General features: G+C 41.1%; 1 protein-coding gene across 2 annotated transcripts in view; it reads left to right on the forward strand.

Annotated features, from left to right (window-relative positions):
- The window catches only part of naip (NLR family, apoptosis inhibitory protein), a 29,582-nt gene extending 15,210 nt beyond the window's left edge, over positions 1-14,372 (forward strand). The window contains exons 8-15 of one of the 2 annotated variants that reach the window (XM_031902083.1): positions 464-566; positions 857-899; positions 1,483-3,570; positions 4,731-4,901; positions 6,165-6,323; positions 9,538-9,630; positions 11,152-11,319; positions 12,891-14,372. In XM_031902083.1, the coding sequence (XP_031757943.1) occupies positions 464-566; positions 857-899; positions 1,483-3,570; positions 4,731-4,901; positions 6,165-6,323; positions 9,538-9,630; positions 11,152-11,319; positions 12,891-13,255 (3,190 nt within the window). In that variant the 3' untranslated portion in view covers positions 13,256-14,372. 2 annotated transcript variants of the gene reach the window in all.
- Positions 14,373-21,353: the final 6,981 nt, after the last annotated feature.

Genomic DNA, 21,353 nt, shown 5'->3' on the forward strand with positions numbered 1-21,353 from the left:
GCCGGTGTCAGACTGGGGTGCAAGGAAAACCTCAGACTGTTAGTCCATTTTCCAAACTATTTTTTCTCCTCTCTTTAGTTATTATTCTTAAGGGTGAATACACACAGAGCTACTAGTAAAAGCTACTTGTTACGGCTGCAGAAATAGACAATGCTGATCATTTACTGATAACTCAGTATTGTCTATGGCAGGGTATTTTCTGGTGTTTAGTAGCTGTGACAAGTAGTTGCTACTAAGTAGCTCTGTGTGTCTTCACCCTTATTCACTAAGTGCTGCTTCTTACATTCCATCATCTATCCTTCATTTCTCCTCTTTGGTCTCATATAGAAACGTGAAATGGCCATGGTAAAAGCATACAAGGCCAATGGTTGCGTGGGCAAGATAGCCCACCGGTCATTTCTTGGACATGGAAGGCCAGTCTTACACTGTATATTGTCTTGGCTGTTATTATATATCATTACAGGTGTAAGTTTGTGAACACTTGTACAAACCTGGACCACAAAAATGTCCAAGATGAGAGCAAATGCGATAATTTCCCACAGCAGATACAGCATACACTTTTCACCGTAAGTATAAGTGCTAAGGTATGTGTGCTTGATACATGTATTAATAGCCAAAAGCACAGTTATTATATAAAGAGTTAGCAATCACTGCATGCTAAATTCTTATATGCTCTCCAGCATCTTAAACAGAATGCAGGTAATGCCTTGATCAAGATCTAAAACTCTGCAACTCTGTGCTCCCTGCCATCCTACTATTAAATCCACATGTATATACTGTGTAATACTGCATTATTAAATTTAAGAAGCAAGCATTGAAGATAATCTTTAATTAACATATATCTTAATCTTTGTAGCCTGTTCCCCACCAAGAAAAACTACAGACCCTAGCAAATAGAGGTAAGGGCAGAAATGTGTGACCATCCTTTCTATCAACTGTTATAAGCAAACACACGATGCAGTTCTTTTTATCTGCATTATTGCTGAGTAACATAGTGCTGCAGATAAGACTGGTAAGTACAGAAGGAGAGCAGGGCATTGCAGCCACTCCATTACACAGCCAGGGGCACATAAAATACATACTGTATGTGGGTGAAATATCTCCTGACTGCAATGGATGAAAACTCATGGTAAATGCCTGAAGGGCCATATTAATAAAGTGGTAAAAGGTAACTTAATTACGATTTTATTAATTTACAATTAACTTGTTTCACTTTTGCATTCATTTCAAATTTTTCACTAAATCTAACCTGTTGTGAAAGACTAAAATGAAAAAGGTACTGGAAATAGCAGAAATGCACTTAAAGATAGGTGCTCATCTGTGACTGCAGTTATAGTAAAACACAATAAAATACAGTAGGTTGGCTCTCTGTTTATATAAGTAGGTATGCTACCAACTTCCTTTGAGCAAACACTACAAATGAATAAAATTAATTTATGTTTACCAATTACACCTTATAATATTTGTTTTTTGCATTTTTAGATGTAGATGTCCCCACAGAAGACTGGTTCCAGGAGGTGACCAAGCTGAGGCATCAGCTGATGGATATGTATAATAACTCGCAGTTCACTAAATTATTTCCTTTTGCTGATTCCTCCAGTGTTTCTATTGACCTGAAGTCCCTGTTTGCAGATATATCTGTAACTACAAAAGACTCCAAAAACCAGCCTTTGGCGCAGCTCACATTACCTGATATTCTGTCAGACCTGAGGGACATCACCATGATAGAAGGTGAAGCCGGCAGTGGGAAAACAGCTCTGCTTAGGAAGATAGCCATTCTCTGGGCCTCAGGGTGCTGCCCCATGCTAAGCAGGTTTAGGCTGGTGTTCTATATCTCTGTTCCTCTCATTGAGAAACAACAAACACTCGCGCAAATAATCAGTAAACATCTGGCAGGAACATCCCCATCGCTCACAGACAATATTCTGCTGAATATTATAAAGCAGTTAAAGAACCAGGTGCTGTTCTTGCTGGATGATTATGGCAAGACGGACTTTGTACTTGAACCTATAGAAAATCTTTTGCAAAAAAACCACTGGAACAGGGTGAGCGTGGCAGTCACAGTGCGCACGGATCAGGGAAGGAAGCTGCGCCAATATGCAAGGACAATACTGAGCATCCAAGATTTCCCTCTGTACAGCTCCATACATATATATCAACAGCTTTTTTCCCATGATATTCCTTTTCTTGAGAATTTTTTTGCCAAAATGGCTTTTTCTGATATATTCAAAACTGCACTAAAGACTCCTATGTTTACATGTGCCATTTGTGTCTTCTGGATTCAAACTGTAAATAAGGAATTATCCACTGACCTATCCATTTGCAAGGCCTATCTTATGTACACCAAGCTAAAGCACCCCAGGGAAAGAGAAAGAGTTGAAGCTTCAGTATCACTGTGTGGAGATCTTGCACTGGATGGAGTCTTCAAGTCACAGTTTGATTTCACAGACGAGGATCTCACTGCCATTGGTTTATCTGGTGAAGATGCTCTGAGATTTGGACTGCTGAGCAAGTTCACATCACAAAGGCTACACCCTGTTTATAGGTTCTTTTACCCAACATTCCAGGAGTTTATTGCTAGCAAAAGGATGGATGACCTCCTGCAGTCAGAAAATGTAATTATGAAGGAGAAAGGGTTATTTTATCTGCAACAAATAAACATATGCTTACATGTTGTGGGACATTCCGATTTTCTAAAATACTGTTGTATGCATTCGGCCGAAGCAACATCAATTATCATTTCACATTTGTTCTTGTTGCTTAATAACCATGAAGCCATTGAGTTTCAAACAGATACCAAGGTTAACTTTCAGCACAACCCAGATGCAGCATTCAGGCAAGAAATGATAGCAATGTTACGCAACACTGACATAAACACGTATCTTTCATGTGTTAAACAGATCATTTGGAATTTTGCTATTCAAGTAATAGTTAGAGGTAATTTCTTGTCTCAGTGTGCACCCATTGTATTGCAGTTTCTCAAAGGACAGGATATAACGGTGAATATGTTCTCTCCAGACATGGGTTTGCTTGTGTTTTTGAAACTATATCCAGAAGGATTATCTCTCATTAGAAGTTTGCGCCTATCCATAAATAATATAAGAAGCACTACTGGCCCTGTATCTAATGAAGACCTTGCCAAGGTATTTTCTGACGTTCCAACGGTTGAACAAGACTATTCTATGGCATTTAAAGTAAAACCAGAAAACTTTGGGCATCTCAATCTGAAAAATTCTATGTTTCAAAAACTTTTGGACATATCTGATTTAGATATAAACGCAAGTCAACATAAGATTGCTCTTCTCAAGGTTGATGTAAATGGCAGCATTCCAGATTTGGAAACGTACCTTGGTAATCTCCTAGTTTTCCTCTCCCTTACGGATCACATAGACCTGGAATTGAGTAACTGTCCTGGATTTATTGAAGCTGTTTGGCCTTGTATTGATCTGTACGGCGCCTCCTTTGTAAAATGCAGTTTTCATGGGGTAGAATTAAATATGACAGAGCAAGATCTGATACTACAGATGTCTTCACTAGAAAGTCTTCAGATGACTCAGATCCACCCACCAGGTATAGATGGGTTTATTTCTTTCTTTATTATTGCAAGCTGATTAGCCTAATATTGGCATTTTACTCCTTGGTGCCCCAGCACTTACTGTGTTTGATATTGCTCTTATTGTGCCCCTGGCCATCTCTTTGAGGCAGTTCAATTGTTACTCAATGACCTTTACCACGATTCCTGTGGTGCTAAACCCTCTCAACCAATAGCACCAACGGCAATTCCCTAAGTAATTTCAGCAGTTACTCAGGTCTGACAGTGACATGGACCAAGTTGAGAGCACCAGGGTTGGACTGGAAGGTGCAGGGCCCACTGGGGATGCAATAACTGATCTAATTGAGGCTGCAGTAGGGCCTTACTCAAAATGGAACTCAGAGTATGCTATGCAAAGCTAAATGTATATTTTGTCCCCCTCAGTTGATCACCTTCAGTGACTTGGGTTAGGCCTATCTGGGTGAAGTCCATGGTCCAAGGAATCCACAAAGGCCACCAAATCCCAGATAAAGTGCCTCTTGTGCATGAAATGTGTAAGGCTTCAAAGATGATAATAAATAAAATAATGTCATTGAGTACCCATCACCCATTTATTTGCTAATGGGACAAATTTTACATTTAGCTTGGTTCATAATAAATATGCACAATGTGTTCTGTTTTGAGGCCTTGGTAATATTTTGCATCACTTGTGCATTTTGTGGTGTTGCCCAATTATGTCTGGTTTCTATGATACCTACTTGTGTATAGGAGCTTTGTGGGACCACACAGATTTTAGGGTATAAATAGATGTCCATGCTGGAGATCTTCTGGAAACACAGAGGGCAGTGTCCAAATGAAAAACTTTGGAACTTTTGTATTATAGGTGGTGTAATGCTCCCAAGACCGATTTTGCATGTTAAGTTTTAGGGCACCTCAAGGATAACCAATGCTGTTGGTTAGAGGCTGCATTGTGGCTGTGTTAAGTTACGCCCTGTTGCAGTGGTACCACCCCTTTAAATTAGGTCTTTACAGTTAGCTGGGAAATAGTACTATGTTATTTACAAAGTATACAGTTTATTTAATTGTCATCTTCTTAACAAAACTGGGGAACAGAATTCTGCCCCACCCCATTATGTGCCTTTATTTAGCTTTATATTTTTAGTTATAATTCTCTTTGGCTTGTATTTTGTACTTTTAGAATATCTCCTTTCACATCTGGACAGATTGAAGAAGTTAAAGGAGTTAATATTGGATGTGAGTGATAACATGGAAGTTGTCAGACTTTTTCCAGAAGAATTCAAAGAACTCCGAAGTCTTGAAAAATTTGTGTTACGAAACGTTAATCTGATGAATGATTCTACAAAATTAGGTGAGTGAGGATTAACTTGGTTATTTATTGGCCGCTATGCCTTCATGGTTTTATTCTCTCTATGGATTTGTCTGATGGAAATATTGAAGAATGTCCACCAACCCCACTGTTTTATTTTTAAAGCAACGTTGCTCAAACAACTTTTCTTCTGCTCTCCAAAGTGGGTGACCCATGAATGTAAGAGAATCCTTCAGTACAAATTGCATCTGATCTGTTTAAATCTGGCTGTGGAGGGGACATATGATGTAGGGATGCACCGAATCCAGGATCCAGTTTGGGTTTCGTCTAAGATTTTTTGCCTTTTTCAGCAGCATTCGGATTCAGCCGAATCCATGCTCCCTGGCCAAACCGAATCCAAATCCTTAAAATCACGTGACTTTTTGTCAGATAAACACGGAAAAATAGTGAATTCAGTGCGTCCCTAATAAGATGTGTTCCATAACCAAAAGATGGCAGGCTCAGCTTGCAATGGATCATTCGAGACCTACCACCATTATTCTGTCTTCTAAACAAGGCAGTTACCTTCAATACTTGAACAGATGTAGAACTTTAAAACCTAACTGTTCTTAAATAAATGAGCACATTTATAGAAAATAAAAGTAATTTATATATCATATGGCCCTTTTTAGAGGCCCCCTCCCAAAACCCACACTGTGCAATACTGCTCCATTTGCTTCATATTCTTCTCCAGCTTTCTGATGGTGATCACAATTGAAGTCAGGACCAGATCATCTTTAACTGTACATTCTCTTGTCCATCAGAGAGCTAGGGGGTTGGTGTTGCAAACCCTACTGCACTACCTCTGCTACTTTGCATGACTCTATTAACAGGTATGTGGAGCAGTACTGGCTGGTGAGGAAGGTCGGTTTGTGAGGGGACATATAATATATACTATAACTAATAGACAGCAGGCTCAACTTGCAATGGATTTTATTACAGACCTCCCACTATTTTTCTGTCCTATAAAGAACGGGAGTAATCTGCTCCAGTCCTGTCCACTAACCCAGAGCAACCAATCAGGCCTTTAGTATTTAAACAACTGTGGAAGGAAATATCACTTACTGTTGATAAGTTTCTAGACCAGCAGGTCATAACCTTTGCCTACATACATATTTGCAAGTATATATAAAGGAGAGAATGATGTTACCAAAAACTTTAGCATGAATAATAATATATCTAATGCTGGTGAAATAAAAAGTAGTTTATATCAATTTATATAATTTGTTCTAGGGTGTTGATAGTTTTCTTAATTTTTTTTTTCAGCCAAATTTATTGCAGCCTTCTCCAATTTGACATGTTTTCATCTTAAATGTGATCAGTGTCCTGAATTTGAGAGACTGTTGGAAGGTTTATCCCGTAATAAAAACATTCAGGAGCTTTATCTAGAAGGATGGTTTCTAAATGAATATATTGTTTCTGTGGGTAAGATGATTCCCTCTTCATTTTAAAGTGGCTTAATTTTATTTACTATAATCTCATTCCTGTTTAATTAACAGTAGCTTTTTAGATAAAGGGCAGTTGATCACACACTTAAAGGAAAAAGAAAGTCAAAGTCACTTGGGGGTGCCAAAATGTTAGGCACCCCCAAGTGACTTTGACCACCTACCTTTTACCACCTACCTTTTACCCGGGGTAGCTGCCGGCGCTTGCTTCTTCCTGATTCGCTGCGCGCGCATGCGCAGTAGAGTGAAAAGCCGAACTTAAACATTAAAGTCGGCTTTTCACTCTACTGCGCATGCGCCCACCGCTGGCATTCCAGCAACGGAAGCCGGAAGAAGGAAGCGATCCGCTCCAGGTTTTCTCCTAACAGGGGCACCAGCCCGGGGTACGAGGTAAGCGGTTAAAGTCACTTGGGGGTGCCTAACATTTTGGCACCCCCAAGTGATTTTGCCTTTCGTTTCCCTTTAAGCTGGCCATACACGCACCGATAATATTGTACAAAACCCTGTTTTGTACGATATTCGGTGTGTGTATGGCAAGTCGGTGAGTCGACCGATATTGCAGGAAGCTGCTGATCGGTCGACTTGCCAATCGGCCGGGTTAAAAGATTTTGATCGGGCGCCATAGAAAGGCGCCTGATCAAAATCTGCCTTCAGGGCAGCACGGTCGCACGAAAGATCGAAAATCGCCACGAGTGTGGCCACCTTTATACAGACCTATCTATACACTAACACATCCCCAACCTTTTATACCCGTGAGCCACATTCAAATGGAAAAAGTATCGGGGAGCAACACAAGCATGGAAAAAGAGAATGCCAAAGTGCCAACCTAAGCTATAATTGGCTATTTGGTAGCCCCTATGTTCACTGGCAGCCTACAGAAGGCTCTGTTTGGCATTATACTTGGTTTTTATGCAACCAAAACTTGCATCCAAGCCAGGAATTCAAAAATGATCACTTGCTCTGAGGCCACAGGGAGCAACATCCAAGGGGTTGGTGAGCAACACGTTGCTCACAAACCACTGGTTGGGGATCACTGCACTAACATATATATAAACTCTATATACACCAATATACAACAATGTCTGTTTAATATCACAATAGCCTTGGATACTATGCTTGTTCAAGAACTCATCCAGGCCCCTCTTAAAGGCATTAACAGAATCTATAATTACAACATCACTAGGAAGGGCATTCCCCAACCTCACTGTCCTCACCGTGAAAAACCCCCTATGCTGCTTCAAATGGAAGCTCCATTCCTCTGATCTATAGGGGTGACCTCTGGTGCGCTGATTGTTTTCATGGGAAAAAAGATCCCCCCTTCTTATGCAAGACAGCACTGTATTTGCTTTAGTAGCCCCATTGCCACCAATATAATTCGATCGTTTGGCCCCAGGGGATGGTGGGGATATCGGGTGAAGATCCGCTCGCTTTGTGATCTCGCCACTGGGCTAATGTCCCACTGGGAGATTTAGCCATTACAATTTTTAAAAAAGCGAGTTCCAGCGACAAGTTGCTCGTCTTTTCCTAACAAGCGATTACTAGAGATTTCCACAACGGAGCGATTCTATTTCCCACAAATCCAGGTGTTATATTCCCCGCCCACAATTAGAAATTACATTCAGTGCAATGGGGAAATCGCAGTGACTTCCCGCTCAGTGGGTTTTACTTTCAGAGAATCTAGTAGTTTGAATGCCAATGCTTTTTGTGAAGTCGCTCGAAAAAGGGTCTCGTAGCGAGTCAGAGTGATAACCAATTTGAAGTAGTATCGTCGGTTTAGGTACTGCCGATTTATATTCTTGCAAACACACAACTTTTACCAGTGCAGGGTAACTACATTATATTTTACTTTAAAACACTTTGGCATTACTGTACCTTTAAGGATACCCAAACACACTACCATTTAGTGTATAACTCACATTTATATTATTTCTACCAAAGTGCATAACTTTGGTAGTCCATAAGTGGCAGCATCCTGCATGGAACTTATAGTTTTGCACAATTTAGTGTTGTCAGCAAAAATACAGTACAGTACTTTGAATGCCCACCACCTCAAAAAGCAAAGGACCAAGGACTGACCCCTGCAGTACTCCGCTAACACTGGCCCAAATAAAAAATGTTCCATTTACCACCACTCTCTGTAATCTATCCTTCAAGGACAAACATTCTATTCCAGGCCAATATTTCATAATTGTTCCATTAACCCTCTGTGAGGTACTGTATCAAATGCTTCAGCAAATTCCAAGTAGATCAAGTCCACTACCATCCAATTGCCTTATAAAAGGCAACTAAATTAGTCTGGCAAGATCTGTTATGCATAAAACCATGCTGGCACAAACTAATAGTATTGTGATTTGCAATGTATTCAAGTACCCCAGGTTATCCCTTCTGAAAGCTTTCCTACAACTGATGTCAGACTAACAGGCCTATAGTTTTCAGGTTGAGAAATTGATCCCTTTTTGAATAGCGGCACCACATTAGCAATCCACCAGTCTCTCGGCACCATGCCAAACCTCAATGAATCCTGAAAAATTAAATGACGAGGTTTGGCAATCACGGAGCTAAGCTTGTTTAGAACCCTGGGATGAAAACCATTCGGTCCCAGAACCTTTACATGTTCAAGTCTCTTTTGAATTTCCTTCTGAGTGACCCATGCGTCAGTTTTTATATTACTTAAATTGGGTCTAATTGGCAAAAGCTGGGAATCAGGGCCGTTGCTGGCCAAATGGGTGCCCTAAGCAGAAATTTACTTTTGTGCCCCCTCCCCCAAATATTACGGAAGTAAAAATAAAATAATAAAAAAAACACCTACTATAGGGGCCCCACACACAGTGCCCCCAATTGCCCCCATAGACAATGCCCCCATAGTAAGTGCCCCCAATATCCCCCATAGACAATGCCCCCATAGTAAGTGCCCCCAATTGCCCCCATAGATGGATTGAACTATCCGGGACAGTGGGATGCGCTATAAAAACCGGCGGGACAGTGTTGGGGGGTATGTTATAATATATAAAAATGTTTTTTTTTTTTGGAGCAGCTGGGATGGTGCCCCCCTGGGAGTTGGTGCCCTATGCAGACTGAGTACTCTGCTTATAGGGAGCGGCGGCCCTGCTGGGAATCTTCCCCTGTGCCATCCTTCATGTACCACATAACATAAAGTGAATGCTCACAAATGTTATTGTTTCTTTGATTTCTAGCTTCTGTTTTACCGCTGCTTCCAAATCTAAAAATTTTTGATATTAAGAACATGTACTTTACGAACATGTACGTGGACAAAGCCAGTGTATTCGGTAAGTTCTCTTGTTTTATTATGAAACCATATTAGCACCTGTGTAAGAGAAGATCAAACTTAACACATGAAAATAAGGAATACATATATATTATAGATTTGAAGGATTTATTCAGTGACCAGGTTTATCTATGCTGAATGCAATAAAAAAAATATGCTTTTCAGCAGTCGCAGAGCTCTCTTTCTCAGTGCTCCTGGGCAGTTAATTTAAGAGATTAATGCATTCATAGATACATTGTTGGAATGGGGTACCAATGTTCTAACAAAATAGCCTAAACCAAAGAACCAAAATATGTTACCTTCTCTCTTCCAACTGTTTTCTTCTATCTGTTTATATTCTAAACCTTCTCTACTTTATTATCACTTTTTGTTATATTTATACACTCGTTTTTATCAACCACCATTCTGTATAACCTAAACCAGGGCTGTCCAACTGGTGGTCTGCGGCCCCCCTTTGTGTGGCACCCCACCTGTCTGGCTGCTGTGACTGCTTACCTTTATGTAAGGTTTAAATGGTATGAATACTTAGATTAACTGGCCCCCTTCATGGTTCTCACCTCAGATTTAGGCTGTAAACCCCTGTATGGTTCACACCTTTTAATCTCTGCATTGTTCACATATAAACTCAGATTGTAAGGCTCCACATTATTCACCTGTTCACACCTCAGACAGACTGTAGGAGCAGCCTCAGCATTGTGTCACTGTATGTATTGCCTGCCTATGCTGCCTGTATGTGCCATACTCTGCCCGCCCTATGCTGCCTGTGTGTGCCATACTCTGCCTGCTCTATGCTGCCTGTGTGTGCCATACTCTGCCTGCCCTATGCTGCCTGTGTGTGCCATACTCTGCCTGCCCTATGCTGCCTGTGTCTGCCATACTTTGCCTGCCCTATGCTGCCTGTGTGTGCCATACTCTGCCTGCCCTATGCTGCCTGTGAGAGATGAATCTGGCAGGGGTTTGTTTTGGAAGTTTATTAGCATTTGGAAATAGTCATTATATGGTCCCTAAGGTGTGTAATTATATGTTGGGGGTTGCTGTGCTATCCACAGGGGAGGAGGAGGCATATGGATTTAAGGGTGTGTCTTAATATGACATAATATAATTCTTTCACATATGAATGAAGGGTGAAGGGTTTTTGCTGTGCTACCACCATTAGGTATTGTCTTAAAAGTTCTTGTGATAACATGGGTGTGGTTTGAAGTGGGTTTGGTTTAAAAAGGGGGAGTGGTCAAAACTGGCTTCCATTATTGGCCCTTCACTATGTAGGCCAGAAATATCCCAGCCCTCGGTACCACTGAAGTTGGACAGCACTGACCTAAACTAATTAACTACTGATTTGTCTTTTATCAATCTCCTTTTATTGAACCCCTATTACTCTTTCACCCTCATGCAGTCTCTTATTTTCGTAGCCTTTGGCTCTGTTTTGTCAGGGTATAGGTTTGTCAGATTGTTCCGGTATCTTGCTGTTGGTTATACATTATGGTGCTGGTCATTTTCCCATAAACTGCCTTTTCTGCTTTAGCTGTAGCTTTGGCCAGCCTGGCGCAGCTGGAAGAGCTCTACCTCCCCGGAGGCCCTGGGATATGCAAAGAAGCAACAACTATTATTCAGCAGTTCCAGTACCTCAGAAATCTCAGGATTATATCATTCCCCAGCAATGTGTTAAATGATGCCAGTCTGCTGCAATTAGGTAAGGAGGTAAAATAGCTTCACACGTGAACTGAAATGATTACAATTTAATAATGCGCTGTTTTTGTAAAATGTAGCTTTTCTTGGGCTGAAGCACAGTCCATTCCTTGGGAACATTATGATTAATAATAATTCCTTGAGGTAAATATGATCATTATCTATTGCAATATGTTAAATACACTTCTCGCTATACCTGTACCTTTTAATTGCATTGAGAAACAGACAGAAATGTCACAGCAAGGATCTCGCTATAGGACCAGTGATTCTATCATGATAGGGATATTCACTGCATCAATAGGCGAAGCACCAACACATCGGTTACAATGATAGCTGACACCAATCATAGAGAGGAGAAATAACCCGTAAGGTGCATCAGCCATAATGTAAGAATATGGTGCCTGCAAATGAATGACAAAAGAGGGGTGCAATTATTAATAACAGTTTAATGAAAATAAAATGACTGCACTTACAATTAGATATAGTACAAACAGGTTATGAGACCTCGTGGCCAGGAAAATACAAACAGCCCAATGCTTTTCATCAGATTTGTGACTTTATGAGGGACATATGGAATTCTAAGATTATTATGTAATGTCTATTAAAGGAGAAGGAAAGGCTAGTAAAGAGTTAATCTCAAGCTGCAGGCATACCTTCAGTTGTCTCAATAGTGCCCTTAAGTCTCCCCATATTTCTCCTGTTCAGATGATCAGAAGCCAAACAGGAAGAAACGCTGGGCTGTGTAAAGAAAGTTCCCATAATGCCTCACTCCTGCACAGACACCCAGACCAAGTGAACATGCTCAGTTAGTTAGAGTATGAGTCAGCTTCCTGCTGATTAGATTCCTAAGGGGGGGGGAGTGAGTTCTTAGCATTCTTGAGGGAGGGGGGAGCAGGAGAGGGGAAAGAGCAGAAATCTGCATGTCTCTGGCACAGGAATTACAGACACAAGAAATCTTTTTCAGAGAACTCAGTGCAGCGTTTCTGTGAGTGCTTATGGCTGTATTTACATAGACCTTTCTGATAAAGCTTACTTAGTTTTTACCTTTCTCTATCCTCTATCAAAATAAACACAGGATTTCTTGCCTCTTTTTTGTAAATATGATGTTCCAGTGTCTGACTTCCTCTCTCAGAAACATCCTTAATTCCCGTAGCCAGAGTCTGTGCAGCACTCTCCTCTCTCCCCTCTCCTGCTCCCCCTCCCACCAGAATGCTAAGAACTCGCTCCCTTAGGAATGTGTGATCTCAGCTATAACAGCTAGAGCTGCAGGCAGGAAGCCACTTAAAATGGCAGCTGCTATCTTAAGCAAACAGAGAGAGCTTCTAAAGCTGTTTACTCAGGTATGGTAAATAATAATAATATAGCATTCTGGGTGGCACTAATGTGGCAAATCTATTGGCAGTAAAATGCCAAAATGACTTTCCTTCTCCCTTAATTGTGTTTTTCAGTATATCATATAAAATTTGGTTCTAGTTGTGCAATGGTAGCACTGACTATGCAGGGTGTAATAATACTCTGGTAAGTAAAGCAAATGAACAAGTAGACTCACTCATGATTATAACCTTTCTTTTTCAGCACATGCAGTGAGAGACGGACATTTAAGCAAAACTGAGGAACTAGATCTTACTGCAAACCATGACATTACCCAGTCTGGATGGAGAGACTTTTTCCAGTTGGTAGATAATTTGCCAAAGCTCAACAGTCTGTCAATCAGCAGAGCGTATGGCAGGGAAATCAAAGCGGATCCCTTAACTTTCATTGCCTTAGTTCAGTGCGTGGCCAGACTTCCTAGTCTAAGGAACTTATACATGTATTCATGGCTCCTGGATGAGAAAGACATAGAAATGTTTAATGTCATGAAAATAAAACATCCCCAGGGAAAGAGTTTGGGCCTCCAGTGGCAGTGGCTTCTACCATTCCCTGCTATTGTGAAGGACTAAATCCTATGGCATATGTTTTATGGCAATGGGCCAGTATCAGTTCAATGATATAAAAGAAACAAAAAAGTCCACTGGTTCTCTGTACCTTTTCTAGACCCAGATATTTTCTATTTAGAGTCCTTTTTGATTTTGGAAACCAGCAGAACTCCTCATTCTGTTCTCTTTCCACACAGCTCTAGACACTCTTAGCTCACACTGGGAACCTCCCTTTTCTGGCTCCTAGCACATCTAACCTGCTGATTATTCCCACTCAAGACCCCTGTACATGAGGGAGGGTACGATTTCAACCTAGGGGGTATATATTTTCCTTCAAGCTCTTCTCCAGTTACCAGAATATGTATTCTTATGTAACCCAATCTAATCCAATATCCGGATATAAAAAACAAGAGCTTTGGATACCTTGTAAATTCTATCTTTATAATCTACAGTTTGGACATTTCACCATGGGACCAAACTGTGATCTATATCCTTACAAACAGCACAATCATTTGTAACATAAAGGGATCAGTGCTGTTATCTTGCCAAAAAAAGTAACCAGAACACAGCCTGCAACAGAGCCGGCGACACAGCCTGCAACAAAGGGGAAGGGGCAGGGCACAGACAGCAGGACAAGAGAATGGGCTTATGAGACAGGAGAGGCTGAATGGTATGGTGGACACCAGCAAAAGAACAACTTATAGAAAGCTGGGAGTAAGTCAAGCTAAACTGACAAGTGCAGTGGCATAACTATAGAGGAAGCAGACCCCACAGTGGTTGTGTGCTGGGCCCCTCCAAATATTTTTTTGCCCTAGTTACTAGGATGTGCAGAGGGGAAAAGACGGAAGGGTAGGAACAAAAGTCTAACAGACTGACTGGAGGGAACAGAGGTGAAAGGGACAGGCAGTAGCCAGCAGACGGGAATGAACAGAAGTAAAACGGAAGGGCAGGAGAAAACGGGAGAAATTTGTCAGACTAAATATAGATAAATGGAATTAGCTAGGCTTGAGAGGAGGCTACAGGTCAGGCAAATAGATATGCTATACTGATTGGTTAAGTGTATTTACAACAACATGCCGAGTCTGTGTAATTTGTACATATATGATTGCCTTGCAATAAAGTTGGAATAAATAAAAAAAAAGTGGTACATTAGTCACTATATTAATGTCGATGAACAGAAATAATTTATGGAATCCACTGACCTGTTTATTAGGATCTCCTTGCTGATGACCCAAGTTATGAGTAAGTATTAACTAAAGCTCCACCTGAAAACAATCTCTATGTGATAGAAAGGGTGTTCATCTGTAAGTAAAATCACTGTGGTTGGGTTAAATGACATTTATGGCCTAGACCAGAGATGATTAAAGGGGACCTGTCATCCTAAGAAATAATAATTCCAAATTATTTTCTATTGTGCTAGTCACAAATAAACTGTATAAATTATATACATTTTGTTTCCTTCAGTCTTGGAATCCATAACACAGCAAGGGGGCAGCCACCATTTTGTAAACAATGTTATTAAGACAAGCTCTGCATCATCCAAAGCCTTGTGTGTACCAGATCGGGGGACTTGATGGCTGTGCCCATGCACAGGATACACATAGACAGGAGAGAGGGGGAATGAGAGGAGTGCAGTGCCATCTAGAAAGTGCTGAATGGAAAGTGCAAGTAACTGCCTGCCCCGTCTCTATGCCTGATGGTAGTTGCAGGATGGAAATCAGGCCAGTGATAATAACAGCAGAATATAACAGTGGAGCAGATTTTATTTTTATTCATCTTTTGGACTCAATGCATTCATTATAAGTGTGTGACCATGTTTTAGATGCTTCAGTTAACTCTACTGCCTCTATAACATCCGATAACATCTGAATATGAGAGAAAGTTACAGCTTCTGTGAACTAGAGGGCCACAGGTTTGATGTTCCTCATCTAGATCCTCCACTCTCTGGCATCATGCACACCATTTTAACCGACCAGACAGGTAAAATACCAGCCAAAATGGCAACCCTATATAAGGTGAAGACCTGCCTCTTTAATAATATGCAGTGGTGAGTAAGTCTTGAAGAAACAGAACTGTAGTGTGTGCTAAGTATTGTATTATACTGTATATTTGAAGATCCACTAGGGCAGATACTAAAAGCAATACTGTCATGGGAAAGCATGTTTTTTGAAAACTGATCGGCTGCTGGGGGGGATAGGGAGGGGGTGATATCAGTCCAATTTGCAGCTCAGCAGTAAAGTGTGACTGAAGGTCACATGGCTGTAACACCCTGGTAAATAAGGAATATGGTTAGCCCCATGTGAAATTTCAGAATTATATATCATTAAACTCTGCTTTTAAAAAACAGATTTCAATGCAGGATTCTGCTGGAGAAGCTCTATTAACTGGTGTGTTTTGAAAAAAAATATGTTTTCCCATGTCAGTATTCCTTTAACTTTTATAATCACTTTTGTAACCCTTTCTTGGTATGCTTATGTAAAAGTTGGCTTACACTTGTGCTTAGTCCCCCGAGTCCCCCTTGCAATAGTAAAAGGTACTGGGAACTGGGATTTACAGCGCAGTGCCTCCACCTAGTGGACACTGAGGAGCACACCTCAGGGGGATTACACATAATCACACACAGTTTTCAGCAAGGATAACTTTATATAACAGTTGAAATAAAGTAAAGAATAACTGATAATCCTGCCCCAGGGAACTGTTGTAGTCTATCCACTCCCGGCACAGTCTCTTAAATTGCCTGGTCCCACTCTTTGATCTGGATAGGCAAAAACCCTTTTCTCAGTCCAGTTCATTTCCCAAGAGCTCCTAAGTCCCCCCAGGTAGCATTACCTGCCCCAGAGTACCTTCCCCTTTGGAAAGGCAGCTGCTCCCATGTAGCAGGCACTCAAACAACACCTGTCCTCACAAGGGGACTCGCACTGAGACTCACACGGAGGCATTTGCAATCACCAGCAGCCCAGCAGACTTCTATCTTTGTAGTCTGAACACAACAGTAAGTGACTGGCTACTCACTCAGATCTATCTTTCAATTGCTGGCAAAGCAACAGGAGCTCCCTTTATAAACTGCTGGACCCCCACCTGATTTTTGGCTCCAAAGTTCGGCACACCCTCTCTCCCAACAGTGCACTTGGGCATCCAGCCATTCGGTTTTCTCCCCAGTCTCTAGCCGGGCTGATGATGTCACAGGCAGAAAAACAGAGGAAAGAGGTATCTGATCCCCTGACAAACATATGTAGGGACCTATAGGGTAAACATGCCCCTATGGCTTGAAACCCTACATGTATCAGTTTAGAGATGCCTTATTGGTTTACAGGTTGACTTCACCCTTTGCACTCCAATATAGTGTTTGGCAAAGGGGTGGGTCTTCCTCTTTGGCATCATCTGCTGACCCAGGTTGAAGTTCCAGTGAGCCTGGGATCAACAGGGCCCCAGTAAAGCCATACCTTGCCCTATAGTTGTTATCTTATACTCTAGTGAAGATAGAGTACTCTTGTGGAGCACTTTCTAGGAAAGTAACATAGAGAGGAAAGGAAGCAAGAGCAGTTTCAGCTCCACCGAGGAAAGTAGCTGGAAGTACCCTTCCATACAGGCACTGTTGCCTCAGCATAGGGCCACGGTTAAGACATAGGAGACAGGCAGTATCTGAACCCTGATCCGTAGTTGGCTGTGGGACCCTGAAGGCTAGAGGTATTCAACCTGAGGATTGCGGTATCCATCCTGACTGTTCCAAAGGGTGGCCAAGCTGACCAGGTGCATTGACCCTGTCCAGACTCAAGAGGAGTTGGGATAAAACGGTGTGCACCCTCTCATATAGAAGCGTATCTGAGTATATTGCAATAACCCTTCATATTGATTGTCTCTGACAATAAACAAATTCTATTGTTCAACTAGAAGAACCCTCTGGCGCCCATTTGTTACTTTGCACTGCACACAGCTAGAGTGAGTTGTAGTTGCACTACATCAGCTCAGTTGGTCACTTTCATATAAGGAAGGCCCATCCTGAAGGATTGAGTCACGTGTACCCCATGCTCTAAGCCCTATCTTAGCCGTGGTTTGACTGGTTTAAGCCAAAAAGGGGTTACACATATAAAATATACTCAATATGGGTTTCATATCTATGTGTAGTAAACGCACATTTGTTGTATCTTAAGATGGCCATACATTTAGTCAGTTAGTAGTTTGGCAGGTTTTGACCATAGTGCCTGACCATCTGGACATGTATGGCAAATCATACTGCCCCTCAGACACAGGGGTGCTGCTGCCAACTGCTGCAAATTGAGAAACTCACCTCAGGCGGCAGCACCCCGAAAGTTACCAGGGGTGGAAAAAATCCATTCCTGGTAACTTTAAGAACGAATTTCTGTTTTTCAATCTGAAAATGTTTTCAGTACAGGGAGTGCAATTGCGCTCTCTGTACTAGTGATGGGATCCCCTAGACCTCCTCTTTAAAAATAAGCGTGGGGGGCAGCCTTGTGAAAGCCACCTCAGGCAGTGTTTAAGATGGAATTGCCCCTGCTCAGACCGATAATCCTGCAGTCCTCATTGGTCAAGGATTATTGGCCCTGATGGAAGATTTCTATTGGTCTGGGGAAAAGAAGTGAAGAGGAACTGTATCTATCTATCTATACTAAACTGCAGTCAGTTTAGTATATAAAATATGGCATTTCTAGTCATATTCACCTTAAAGGAGAAGGAAAGACTAATAAAGAGTTAATCTCAAGCTGCAGGCATACCTTCAGTTGTCTCAATAGTGCCCTTAAGTCTCCCCATATTTCACCTGTTCAGATGATCAGAAGCCAAACAGGAAGAAAAAACGCTGAGCTGTGTAAAGAAAGTTCCCATAATGCCTCACTCCTGCACAGACACCCAGGCCAAGTGAACATTCTCAGTTAGTAAGACTATGAGTCAGCTTCCTGCTGATTGGCTGAGATCCACATTCCTAAGGGGGGGAGTGATTTCTTAGCATTCTTGAGGGAGGGGGGAGCAGGAGAGAGCAGGGAACACAACTAAACTAGTCAGTGCAGCATTTCTGTGAGTGTTTATGGCTGTATTTACATAGACCTTTCTGATAAAGCTTACTTAGTTTTTACCTTTCCTTCTCCTTTAAGGGTTTAGTTCTCCTTTAAAATGGTAAATAGCCTCTTCTAGTGCAGAGAGAACTAGCAATGTCGTTGATTCACTCTGATGCTGAAATGGTAGGAGCAGAATGCATAATAAAAAATTGCTGTTGTGACCAGCACTGAAAGGGTTAGAACTCTTCCAGAAATGTCTCTAAGTCTGATGTAACAATGGAGTTACAGCAAGAGGAAAAATGCAGAGTTATGCACTACCTCGTGACTTTTAGTCTATGGGATTCTTCCTTTTCCTCAGACCACAGCCAACTTTGTTCTGTTTCACTTTCAACTTCAGCTGGTAGATAACTCCATTGTGTCTGAGCAGCTCTGCATGAAGGAGCGACCCTGCTGCTTTTGTGGTAGGTAAAGGTGCAGTCTGTATGCTGGCATTGGGGGGCAGACATCTTTGTGAATTGCTTTAGACCCAATGCATGAACCAGATCCCTGCTCTAGCCAAGGAAATAGTGCTGGGGGGGGGGGGGGGGGGGGGGGAATTTAAACAGGAATATGAGAGACTTCTTATGATTATGTACAGTGATGATCCAGTCAGCTTACTATATTGTACCTGTCTGTATATTTGTATTTATTTACCTCCACCTGTGTGCACAGCGCTGTACAGCAGCACAATACATTAATAGAACAGATGGGGGAATACAATCATAAAATATTTATGAATACAAAATACAGTGAAAATCAAATAAAGGGCCAACACACACCTACCGGATCTATTAGTTATAGTTGTTCTGTATAAAAATTATTAGTTTTACTAAAAAGGAAACAAGAATATAAGGTTTAAAGGTATCAATAGAAAGTATATGTACATGATGATTAACCAATGTGTAAATTGTATCTTTCTATGATGACAGTACCTAAATAAAACTTTGAATAAAAAAAAAATACAGTGAAATTCAAAATTCAGTGCTAAGTTTTAAAGAGGCCTAGTATAGCTTACAATAACATTTAATTTCTAATAACTTTTACTGTTTTAACTGTATTCATGTGATAAACCATAAAATAATGTTTTCTTGCTGATTTAAATCTGGCCCATTGTATTGTAGCTGTAGGTAAAAGGTAAACAGGATAGGGACCCAAGTGGAGAGAAATAGGCTAGTGAAAGGGTTTGATGGGCTTTGGGCCAGAGGTCTGCCAGTGAGAAAGGGCCGAGTCAAAATAGCAAAAGGACTCTGCAGGGAGTGTTGGGAGATGTGTGAGAACCCAGCCTAGCCATCCTTGAGATAAATCCTCTTAGAAAGTGGTTACCTGTAAAGGCAGGCCTGTGTGGGGTATTGTACAACTGTGAATGTTGCCCCTACAACAAGGTGTATGTATAACTTTGTTTATAAAGTGCTACCAGGATACGCAGTGCTGTATAATCTTAATATATTACGCATAGCGAGGACAAAATAACACACAGGGAGGACAAGTGTTATAATAAATGAAAGAAATAAGTATAAATACACAGGGAATAAGTGCCATGTGGTATGAGACACAATGGGAAGGAGGTCCCTGCCCCGTAGAGCTTACATTCTAAGGTGCTGACCATAAGCTTGTTTCCAAATGTATCCTGACAGCAAATTAACTTTACTTGGTTTTCAGAGTTTCCTTTTTCACAGTAGAATTAAGGCATCCTGTTTCAAATGACTCAATATCTGGAAAACCCCAGATGATAGGCCCTATAGCTCTGTTTGCTGAGTATCAACCTCTAGTCTGTTTTATAACCTTGCATTTGTTATTGCTAACACACATTACTAGCACCATTCAATACCTGTCTTTTTATTTAATATAGAAGATGGATTTGCAGGAGCAGACAGAGCCTGGAGCCCAAACGACGGATGCCATGAACTTTAATGAATATGACACAACAGACTTAGCAGGAAAGCTAAGAAATATGTTTCCTTTCATCAGTCTTAATTTTCAGAAATTTCTTGATGTAAAGAATGAAGAACATGCGGCTATACGCCAGGCATTAGCAAAGGGCTACAAGTCTGAGATGAGAAGTGAGGCCAGGAGACTGCAATCTTTTCTCTTGTTTCAAAAATCCTTCTTGTGGTGCCCAAAGGAATTGGCCAGTGCTGGGTTTTATTATACAGGGGTAGGTACAAGTGTTCAGTGCTTCTGTTGTGGGCTTGTTATTTGCACTGGTAACATTCAAACCCAACCATTAGAAGGCCATATCACACGCAGCCCTGCTTGTGGGTTTGTACAAGGGAAAGATGTTGGCAACATCCCTAAGTATGAGATCCGTGTACAGCAGCCTGAAGGTCCCCAAAGGGATTTGCGGGAGTATGTGACAGAGGAAGCCAGGTTACACTCCTTCAGGGACTGGCCCTTCTATGCCAGGATTCAGTCTGACAAACTCTCTGCTGCCGGGTTCTACTTTACAGGTGAGAAACCATAAATACTTGCTTATTAGCTTTATGGTGAGCACAAAGAAATCTAAAGGGAATATACGCTGCCTATAAGTTCACCCTCTATGATTTTGCTTTAAAAAGACAGCCATGTATGAGGTGTTCATTTGGTGGAATTCTTGTTAAAAAGCTGCATTATGGGGAAAAAAATGGCTATTGCCCTATAAGTTGCACTTTGCTCACTGCACTGGCAGTCTGAAATTACCTGTTATTTGGTGGATAACAGGTTTCTGGATGAGGGATCCTATACCTGTATAAGTGCTGATTGGTTACGAGGGCTTAATTGCTCCAATTGCTTCTGTTGCAGAACACAAAGAATAGTAAGGATGATAATTTGAAAAAACACAAAATATAACCAATTGTAAAATTTCTTAGAATAGGTTCAGCTATAACATGCTAAAAGTTTAGTTTAAACGTTTAACCTTTAATGGTTGAAAATAAAATAAATAAAACATATAAATGGTAATAAAACAGGATACACCTTTCAGACAATACTAGATTCCACCTCATTGGCTCTTTAGGGCAATTGCTTCTCTAAGTGAAATCCCTTGTATAGTATAGTATAGTGAACTACTCCTTACCTGTAAGACTGAGACATTA

Source organism: Xenopus tropicalis, chromosome 1 (assembly GCF_000004195.4).
Source record: "Xenopus tropicalis strain Nigerian chromosome 1, UCB_Xtro_10.0, whole genome shotgun sequence".
In the NCBI taxonomy this organism is placed as follows: domain Eukaryota; kingdom Metazoa; phylum Chordata; class Amphibia; order Anura; family Pipidae; genus Xenopus; species Xenopus tropicalis.